Genomic DNA, 11,120 nt, shown 5'->3' with positions numbered 1-11,120 from the left:
CTGAAGATTAGAGTGCAGAACTAGCCACACTAGTTAGTCATAGAGGCCAGGCAGTGGTGGCACATACCTTTAATCCCAGCACTTGGGAGACAGGCAGGCAGATATCTGTTAGTTCAAGGCCAACATGGGCTACACAAAATTGATCCAATCTAGAAGAGAAACGGAGCTCACACAAAAGTGATCCCAGTACTTGGGACCACACGCTTTTAATCCCAGCACTAGAGAGATGGAGACAGGGGTGATATAGATGGGCAGAGAAGAGAATATAAGGCAGGAGGAGACAAGAGCTCAGTGCAGTCAGAGGAGGTAGTCCAAGCATGCAGTCTGAGTTTTCATAGAGACCGAATCTTCCTTTTAGTCTGAGCATTGGCAGATGTAAGACCTCTAGTGACTGGCTGCTCTGCTTCTCTGACCCTTCAGCTTGCACCCCCAATAGCTGACTCCAAGTTTTTATTATTAAGATCAATTAGAATTCGTGCTACATGTGTGTCTGATTTCTAAAATAGGAAACCCAAAATTCTTGTTCTTCTAAGAGTTATTTGTTTTTTCACTTGGTTGTAACAGACCTGATTTCCTTAAGCACCCAAGCAGAGCAATACAGGACACTGTTGTTGCTTTAACTCTTTGATCTTTATACTTTACTCTTTTGGGGGCCTGCCACCCAACTCCCAAATAAACACACAGAGGATTATTCTTACATATGAATGTTCAGCCTTAGTTTAGCTTGTGTTTAGCCCATTTTTTCTTAAGTTAGTCCATCTACCCTTTGCTTCTGGGATTCTATTCTATATACCTTTCTTTACATGTAACTCCGTGGCTGACTGTGTAGATGGATGGCTGGACCCTGGTGTCCTCACACTTTCTTCTTGTTCCTTCTTTCTTTTTCTTCCCAGATTTCTCCTTCTATTTATTCTCTCTTCCTGTCAATCCTGGATATTCTTTCCTGACAAGCTATTGGCCATTCAGCTCTTTATTAGACCAATCAGTTGTTTTAGACAAGCAACATAAGACAAACTTCACAAAGTTAAACAAATGCAACATAAAAGAATGCAACACATCTTTGCACCATTAAAACAAATGCTCCACAGCATAAAAAAAATGTAATGCATCTTTAAATACTATTCCTATAGTATATTTCACTCCCAACAACATTTAGTGAGCTCTACACAACAACACTAAGGTTTTCTCTAATAGACATCTGAGCATAGTTCCTTAACTTGTGCACGTGTATTCTAAATAGGAAACTCAGACTTCTTGCTCCCAAGGAATACTGCAGTTTCCAGTAGATTTTTAACAAAGTTGCTACCTTGGACAAGCATGCAGAGTTGTTTTGATGCAAATCACTAAATATCTTTCTTAGGAAAACAAACCACTTCGTCCTAAACTTAATTCAGCAATGCCTATAGAACCCTAATCCTAACCCTACCCCTAATCCTGACAGTAGCATTAGCCCTAACACTAGCCCTAGCCTTATCCCTACAATAAAACACTAAAACTTACACCATCTCTAACAACATGAACCATAACTGTAACCGTAACCCAATAAAAATAATATGTATTATTTTCTCTAGTAAGGCACTGAACATGTTTCCTTTGCCTGTGCAAGTGTTTTCTAAAGAACAAACTCAAAGTTCTTTGTCATGTAAAAGTACATGTATTTCCCTTGGTTTTACATGCAAGCTTTCCTTAGGCTCGTAAGCAGAGCTCTTTTGATTCAAGCAATACAATATATTTTTCATACAATATAAAAATGGTTTACCCTCCCTCACATCCTTCTACACACTTTCTACCTCCTTATTCACCCAGCCACCTCCCCAAAAGAAATACCACATTTAAAAAAAAGAACACCTACTGGGTCTAGAGAGATGAACCATAGTAAAGAGTACTTGTTCTTGTAAAGAACCCAAGTTCAGCTCCCAGGAGCCACATGTTGGCTTACAACCATTAATAAATCCAGTTCCATGGGGACTGATGCCTTCTTCTGACTTTGCAGGAACCAGACATGTTACACATACATACTTGCAAGCAAAGCACCATCCCAATTAAATAAACACACAAACACACCCATGTATGTATAAATATATCTATATCATGTTGAGTAAGTACACAGACCTATAGTTAGCCTGTCAAAGTCTTCACACTTAGCATATTGATCATACTACATATCAGTCCCTTCATCTAAAAACAAAAACTAGTTTCTTAACAATGAACATCATAGATATAACATGAGGATAAAAAAGTTAATACATAAAAGGCACAAGCAAAGCCTGGTGCAGAGCGTGCTCTTATCAGTACATTGTGTATTTTTATGTTGCTGTGTAGAGTACATGGCAGAAGCAACTTAAGGAGGAAAGATTTATTTCAGTGTATAGTTCAGAAGCTATCAGTTCATCATGGCAGGAAAGGTATGGTGACAGACTGGGTCTGTGGTGGTGTGAGCATGCTGTAATTGCTTGTACATGACACTGACCAGAAAGCACAGAGAGCTCAGGCCTGAAGCAGTACTGGACTGTCACTCACACAGCCATCCCCCTGTCCCACTCCCTCCAGCTAGGCTCCACCTCCTAAGGCTTCACAACCTTTTAAAACAGCATTACCGTGTAGAGACAAAGTATTCAAGGTTACGGGGGATATTTCACAGTTAAGCCAAAATAGGAGTCCAGTATGGTTGTTGAAATCTTTAATTCCAGTGCTCAGAAGTCAGAAGCAGTAAGATCTCTATGAGTTTCAGGCCAACTAAATCTAGTTCTAGGCCAGTCAAGACTATATAATGAGAACCTGTCTCAAAAAAAAAAAAAAGTCAGCATCAGTCCACATAATTCAACTAAATGTTTACATTCTTGGCATGAGGCTGAAAAATGCAAACATCTAAAACAAAAGTATAAAACAAGGATCCTGAGGCCTAGTAAGTGAAAGTTTGAAGAGATTTATATACATTTCTAAAACACACAAATGAAACCTAGAAGCAATCTGAAAGTGGTACCTTCCTGCAGCCTGTCTACCTACTGTACACTTGAGTAGGTTCTCCATAGCTTGCTACTGCTGAGTGAAAGAAAGGACTAAGCCAATGTAAGTGAGTACCAAAACATAATTGCAAAATGCTTTGAAACTTTGCTGCAGTTTGGTTTTGCATATCTCTTTAAACTTTTGCTCACCAAGTTTCTAACATATGTATGCTATTCAAAGGAATGTATACCACACTACCTGATAACTATTGAAGAATATTTTAAGGTTTATTTTTACTCTTTTTATTTATGCATATATATACACATTCTGTCTGAGTGCATTCTTCCTGCCATGCAGAGGTATAGACAGGAGCCCATGAAGAGGGCATCAAATCTCCTGATCACATCCACATTTCTAAATGAATCTTTCTAAAAACAAACTAACAAACAAACAAAAACACACTTTAATGCTTGGCTGTAGTGGCATAAACCCTTAGAGTTCTAGCACTCGGGAGGCAGAACAGAAGCAGGTGGATCTCTGTGAGTTCCAGGTCAGCCTGGTCTACAGAGCTAGTTCCAGGACTGCCAAGGTGACACAAAGAGACTCTGTCTAAAAGAAAAAAAAAAAAAAAACCCTTTTAAGCCAAGAATGATGATGCATACCCATATGTCAAGACTCAGGTAGCAGAAGCAGGAAGACAATGAGTTTGAAATTGGCTCGGACTGTGTAAAAATTCTGCGTCAACATTAAGCATGGGGTTAGCCCATTTCTTGTGGCAAAGGACTGCAATCCCAACACTTAGCAAGTTAAAACAGGTACACAGTGCACTGAGTGTCAACTTGGGCTACAGGACTACTTAATCAAATGTGGTCTCAAAACAAAAACACTAAAGAGGGGTATTCTGAACTGTCTTTGATGCAGAATGCTGCCTGACTCTAGGACCTACCTTTTCTTGCTCAAATAAATTGTGTTAAATGTTGCGTGTGAGAGATGGTAGGTTTGGTGACATTTGCTTGGAAGATGAAGGCAAGAGAACCAAAAGTTCAAAGCCAAACTCACTTATGTTAAAGTCCTGCCTCAAAAACCCAAGGGCTAGGAGTGAGTCAAATATAACCCAAACTCATTTCTACCAAGGAGAGTAAACAGAAGTTCCTGAGGAAAGACAAAGCTTGTCTCTGTGCCAGTGGCAGACTAGGCAGCTCACACTGACAAATCCGTGGGCCTAGAAGCTGGAATACTTTCATTTCTGCCTCCAATTCACAGATAAGGGAACTGAAGCATGGAGCAGTAATGAAGCATTTTACACAACACAATAGTTTAGTTGGGATGTAGTTCAGTGGTAGAGGGCCCACCCAGTTTGTGTGAGACCCTAGGCTCAATCACTAATATCAGAAAAGGAAATAATCAAAACAATAGCTGCAAATGTAAACTAGCCATAGAGTGCTTATCTAGCATATACAAAGCCCTGAGACTAATATAAAGTTAATCACTATTAAAAAGAAGGCAGATAAGCCCTTGTTCCTATAGTAGCTAGTTCTTGATTCTAGCTTTGCTTAAACAGCAATTCTGATGGAGGGTGGCAATGACTGACAGAGGAATTACCTATTCGAAAATACCAGATACCTTGATTTAAAATATTGCTCAATGGTGGGGTGCAGTGATATGTAGAGTAAAGCCTGTATATCTGGCTTTAAATGACAGGTATAGTAAAGTCTTTGTGTCTGGCTTTGAGAGAAATGATTCAGCAAAGCCCTTGCTATGTGTGGGTTAATCAGTAGAGCATTGTTTCTCTGGAGTCTGCACGTGGTGCTATACGAGAGCTTGCAGATGCACTTGGTCCTAAGACACTCCTGGCAGACCTGGAAAGCCACAATCAAAAGGAACTTTTTTTGATTATGTGTGTGGCTTATCTGCTCTGATGGGCAGAAAGAGCAAGACGACTTCGGTAACTGGAAACTTTTTCAGCCTCAATTTAAGCTTGTAAAATTGTTTGAATAAAGTAACTAGAGGGAGCTAGCCAGGTACCAGTCTTTCCCAAGAAGGCTGGACCCCTCTGCTCCTTTGGAAAGTGAAGGCTTAGCATCTTGGCGATCTGTCTCTGCTGCGGCACCTATGACCCAACATCAAACAATAATGGAGTGTTTGCCTCACATACTCAAGGCCCAATGTTAGACACCAACACCAACAAGCTATATGAAACAGCAGAAAAGGTGAATCAGACTCTCCTAAGGCAGCATCCCAGGAATGTGCTCCCTAGGTGACTCTTACAGTTTAAGATGCCCCACACTAAGTAGCTACACAGTCATCTTCTGTTTGTCACAGATGAGCTCCTTCATCTCAACCCCTCGATACTTGCTTACTTATTGTCGTCCATGTGCCAGGCATTATCAGGTCAAGTTCAGCTCTAATGTGTTTCAGACATCCTGGTAACTTCCTATGACAATAGAAGTTTGCTGACTATTGGAAATGACTGAGTAGATAGATCTAAACACATTTAAAGGGCATAGCTTCCCAGTCGGTGCAGTCAGGCTACTTCAACACACACACACACACACACTACATTTCCTATGGAAGCAAGGGAACTCAGAAGGGATATGACGGATGAATGTGACCAGATGTCAATGCTAACTATTCACATTACCCATACTTCGTTCAAAATTACGGTGGCTCCTCTTGGTTTAACAAGAGTTCTGTTTGGCTACTAATGTTTACCAAGGATATGACTTAAGAAGCAGATTATCCAACTGTTGAGGCTTCAAATTTCTTGTTATGGAGTTCCCTGCTGCCACCCTCCTCTTCCCTCCCATTTTGTGTGTGTGTGTGTGTGTGTGTGTGTGTATGTCCTGACCAAATCCCACACTACATCTACTGATGTGTGACTATGCTGCACTTTTCCCAGCATGCCTAAACCCAATTCCTTAACGATTCTCAGGAACTAATAAAGACGTTTAGGTTGTTCCCCAGAAAGTCCTTTTAAAATCCATCCTGGCCCTGAACCAACATTCCTTAACCTTTTATGTAAACTCAACCCTCTGCTCCAGGCAAGGCTGCTGCACCTCGAAAGTCTGTCCTGGGGATAGGCTGCAGTTGATTGTAAATCTCCTCAGTAAATGCTTGGGAGGGGATCAGGCTGTCACTTGGAGTTTCTTCCATGAATCAACCAGGCCCACCTGCAGAAAGCTCTTGTGTTTTCCAGAGGTTGAAGCTATAATCTCTCACGTCAGCCCTTACCCTGGGCCCTCCCGGGCGTGCAGCAAACTGACTGGACGTTTGCCACAAGAGGGCGCCCCCGAGCACGAGTCTGTCTCAATCTTTAGTTCTCCAATTCAGGTTTGCTTCGAACTCGTCATTCATCGTTCTCCTCCGTAGCCTCCAGAGAGCTGGGCTCTCCGGCGTGTGTCCAACACCCCGGCCTAAAACAGGAAGTTATGAACGCACCCAGAATCCAGCCTCCAAGCTCCGGGTGACTCCGCCCCTCGAACGGCCACGGGGCGCCAAAGCCTGGTCTCCAGCGAGGCTCCACCCTTCCCCTCCGCCCCACCTCACTGCGCGTGCGTGCACGTCACAGGCTGCGACTCGGGGATGGGTGAGGCGCTGCGCGCGACTGCCTTCGGGCAGCCAATGGACGAGCGCGACGGAGGATTTCAAATGTGGCGGCGGTAGTGTATCCTGCCTGGCGGAGCGGGAGGCCAGACAAGCTCGCGGTGCTGTGAGGGGCTGTGAGCGGCAGTGAGCGGCTGTGAGCCGCCGAGGTACGGGGAGGGACGGGTGGTGAGCACCGGGGGTACCCGACGGGGCTAGGCCTTCAGCTCGCGGGATTGTGCACCCCGCGCTTGGCAGGGCCTTTGCTGTAGCACACATCTTGTAGGACGTTAGCTTGCTTAGTTTATGCTAGCAAAAACTCCTTAGATAGGACTTTGCTTTTAAAGTATCTAATAGGGGCTGAGGATGTGCCTTGCTGATAGATTTTTGCCTAGCATGCACAAGACCCTGGTTCAGTTTCCTGCGCGCGCGCGCACGTAAACAATCTGTAATCAATTTTAACTCCACCAGTTATTCAATCTCAGACATCTCTAGTGCAAATTTTAAAAACTTGGTGGTGTTAGGGTGGCTGTCTTACGCAACCTATTCGTACTTTAAAAGAGTAGTTGCATTTATTCTGTTAGACACTCCCTCCAATCTATCGTACATATACATTGGTAGAAATACCTTTAGATGAGATATGGAGTACCTATTTAAGGCCCAGATATGCACGGAGGAAAAATAAGTCCTGGGGAAATTACCCAAGAAAGGAACAGATTCAAAAAAACCAAGAGAAGAGAATCCGTTGTGGTGAAATTGTATGTGGCAACAGTTTGCATTTTGGAGATCTGGAAGTTGTAGTCAAGGATACAAACTTAATGAAAAATAGCCTTTCATGTTGAAGCATGTCACTTTGCTTTAATCACATTTGTTTTAATATGAATGCATGTGTTCTCTGCCCCCCAAATAAATAATTAGTAATAATTGCTAAACAGCCCCAGATATCCATATAATTGCTTCTGAACTAATACTGTAATCCTAAACACTAAAGGTTGGTCATAAACATTGTAAGAAAAGTAAGGCAAAGTGTGTGGCTCACATATGTGGTTCCAGATACTCAGGAGGCTGCGAATATCAGCGCTCTTAAGTTCAAAACCAGACTGTGTAACATATTCAATAAGCAGATCCCATAGTGCTTAGAATATTGTATGCCTCCAATGAATATCTACTAGAAAATGAATAGTTAACACTTACTACTACTTTCTTATGAAATGGCAGAAGATTATTTCAGAAACATGAATGACATTTTACAGGATTTTTTTTCTTATCATGAGCTTGATTCTAACATCTGCTTTTGTTGAATTGTTTTTGAAATGAGTTTTACTATGTAGCCGAAGCATGAATTCATGATCCGGGTGCCATAATCATCTTAGTAGCTTGGATTATGCCACAACACCTGACTTAGTAATATTTTAAAGCTAAAAAACAAAATTACTGCCTTTTTTTGAAGTAAGTTTACAACAATTTAGTCTTTCCTTAATTCCTTTTTCCTAAATTTTATATTTGAAAGTATCTGAGAAATGTTCATTGTTTTTTTTTTTTTTGATTCATAGACAAAAATGGTTAAGGAAAGGTGTCAGAAAAAGTCCTTTCAAGATAGTCTTGAAGATATTAAGAAGCGAATGAAAGAGAAAAGGAATAAAAACTTAGCAGAGGTTGGCAGACGCAAGTCCTTTATCGTTGCACCATGCCAAGTACCCAGTAAGAGACTTCTATGATGTCTTTATATACCATTCTTGTGCGCTAGTGTGGCGTGTGTGTGTGTGTGTGTGTGTGTGGCGGGGAGCAGGGCTGTGCTAGAGGAGTTCTGGAGCCCTGCTATTTCTCTCTGTTCTATTCCCCTGCAAACGTTCTCTTACTGAACCAGAATTAGACTGGCAACCAGCCAAGCTCCAGAGATCCTCCTGTGTCCATAACCCTCCAACACCTTAATTCCTTTCCTGCTCTGACACACAGTGATGGGGTTACTTGTGTGTATGACCACATCTAGCTCCTTATGTCCTCTGGGCTTCATTGATTGATTGATTGATTACTCTTAACCACTGAGCCATCTCTCCAGCCCGTTTCACCTTCTAGGTGTAAGTTTAATTGAAATTTTTATCTTATAGCTAACACTGCTACACTGCTGAAAAATTACCAAGATAACAACAGGTTGTTAGTTTTGGCTTTGGAAAATGAAAAATCCAAAGTGAGAGAAGCCCAAGATATCATCCTACAGCTGAGAAAAGAATGTTACTATCTTGCATGCCAGCTATATACAGTGAAAGAGAAGCTAACTTCCCAACAAAGTGAAGACATTGATCAGGTATGTTCATTACAAAACTTTCTTATATAGTTTTTGCTGTATGAAGTGCAGCTTTATAAAGCTCTTTATTTGAGATATGGAAAGTATTCTAAATACTATTTGGAGAATCACTTAAAAATAATTTATTATGTTTATTTATTTAGGTGTGTATGTGAAGTTCAGAATACAACTTCCAGGTGTTATATAACATGGGACATACATTCACGTACCTTCACATATAATATGTGCATAGTAGACAGTGTAGAAAATAATTGCTTTCTAGCAGATGCTATTTCTTCCTGGGTGCCGTTCACACCTGTGACTTGTGACTCCAGAACTCGACATGCTAAGTCAGGAAGATTCAAGTTATTGAATAATCTGAGTTGTACAGTGAGTTCTTATCTCTGAAAAGAGACTTCTAAGATTTTGTTTTTGTTTTGTTTTTGGTTTCTGTAGTAGTAGTAGTAGTAGTAGTTGTTGTTGTTGTTGTTATTTGATTTTTCGAGACAGGGTTTTTCTGTAGCTTTGGAACCTGGCCTAGCCTCAAACTTGGAAATCCACCTGCCTCAAAGGCTTGCGCCACCACCGCCCAGCTTGGATTACATTTTAAAGATTGCGTTCTTTCAACATTTTAATCTTTTTCCCCTTATTCAGTAAATTACAAGGGACCAGCCTATCGGCATCTGAATCTCCCTGATGCTTTCCAGAATTTATAAATGATTATTTTTGTTTGTTTTTAATTGTGTGTGTATGTATGTATGTATATATATGTGTGTGTGTGTGTGTGTGTGTGTGTGTGTGTGTGTGAGCGCATCTGGGCATGCATGTGCTAGTATGGATGCACATGGAGGCCAGAGGCATCAGAGCTGTAGTTACAGGCAGTTTTCTGCCACTACACATCCTTACTGCTGAGCCAGATCGTCAGCCCCCTCCTTTCCAGAGTTTGGCTGAAATTCCAAGGACTACTCTTCAGTGTCTATGCAATGGCATAAATGCCAGAACAGTAGGGAGAAAATTCTGCTATTGTATGCTTAGTGCCAGCTCTCAATGTTCCCCGTTAAGTGTGTTGTTACTAGTTGCTATATATTCTTAGCATTTAAAAGAATTTTTTTTTCTGTTGTAGATCTATGTGTGTCACTTGTTCTGAACTACTCTGTACTTGTTCTTCAGTGTTCAAGGTTGATTTCTCAGTAGTAGAGAGCTCTTTTGTTTGTTTGTGACAGGATATCAATATGTAGACAGAGATGTACCCGCCTCAGCCATCCAAGTGGTAGGGTTAAATGTGTGTGCCACCACTAAGATGTTTTAGTCTAAGAAGGTTTTCTTTGGTTGGGTCTATAGCTCAAGAGTAGAATACTTGTCCAGAATGCATAAAGTCCTGAGTTCGTTTATCCTCAATGCTGCAGAAGAAATTGTGGGGGAAAAAAAGGAAGATTTGGAGCAAAGACATTCTAGGGTAAAGGTGTTTGCCCCTTGTTGATGGGACACACATGGTAGAAAGAGAGACCTGACTCCCCAGAAAGCTGTCCTCTGACATCCACACATGGCATAGCACGCCTTCCCACCAAATCAATAAATAATACTTTAAAATGTAGAGACAAAAGAAGGGGAGTTTTAAGACATGTTTCCTTCCTGTCTTTACTTAACTTGTTCACTAACAGTTTTATAATAAATCTTTATATTTTTAAGATTTATTTTAATTATTTATGGGGGGGATTGTGCACATGCATGCAGGTGCCCACACAGCTCAGAAACTTCAGACCTCCACCCACCCAGGGCTGGAATTATAGGCAGTTATCCAACATAGGGGCTAGAGGCATAGGAGTGAGTGCTAGGGTCCTAGCACTGAGCTTTCTCTAGTCCTATAATTTATCTCTTCTATTATACTGCTACTATACAATTAAATATTCATTTCTCCATTATCTTGAATAATGTTACTACTTTCTTTCTTTTTTTTCTTTTGTGAGCAAATTTCTTAACTTTTATTTTTTTATTCCCTGAAATGGGATCCATGGTTTTGCATATGCTAGGCAAGTGTTCTATCACTGAGCCACATCCCTATCCCCTCTAGTTATTTAACTGGTAGTAAAAATTATATATATTTATATATATAATTTTATTGATATTTATTGAGCTCTACATTTTTCTCTGCTCCCCTCCCTGCCTCTCCCTTCCCCACTTCAGTCCTCCCCCAAGGTCCCCATGCTCCCAATTTACTCAGGAGAGCTTGTCTTTCTCTACTTCCCATGTAGATTAGAGCTATGTAAGTCTTTCTTAGTGTCCTCATTGTTGTCTAAGTTCTCTGGGA

At 41.1% G+C, this 11,120-nt stretch overlaps 1 protein-coding gene across 3 annotated transcripts in view; it reads left to right on the top strand.

The window, feature by feature from the left end:
- Nucleotides 1-6,453: 6,453 nt before the first annotated feature.
- The window catches only part of Sgo1 (shugoshin 1), a 33,565-nt gene continuing 28,898 nt past the window's right edge, over nucleotides 6,454-11,120 (top strand). For all 3 annotated transcript variants that reach the window (XR_005974622.1, XM_041655476.1, XM_041655477.1), the window contains exons 1-3: nucleotides 6,454-6,698; nucleotides 8,082-8,229; nucleotides 8,637-8,833. Coding sequence is in view for 2 of the 3 variants with exons in the window: in XM_041655476.1 (XP_041511410.1) it covers nucleotides 8,088-8,229; nucleotides 8,637-8,833 (339 nt within the window). In the remaining variant the exon portion in view is untranslated. The remainder of the gene's footprint in view (nucleotides 6,699-8,081; nucleotides 8,230-8,636; nucleotides 8,834-11,120) is intronic.

Source organism: Microtus oregoni, unplaced genomic scaffold (genome assembly GCF_018167655.1).
Source record: "Microtus oregoni isolate MIOR12 unplaced genomic scaffold, Mior012 000007F_ref0000211, whole genome shotgun sequence".
Classification (NCBI taxonomy): Eukaryota; Metazoa; Chordata; class Mammalia; order Rodentia; family Cricetidae; genus Microtus; species Microtus oregoni.
The sequence above is the reverse complement of the archived record's forward strand: the minus strand, read 5'-3'. Positions and strand labels throughout refer to the sequence as shown.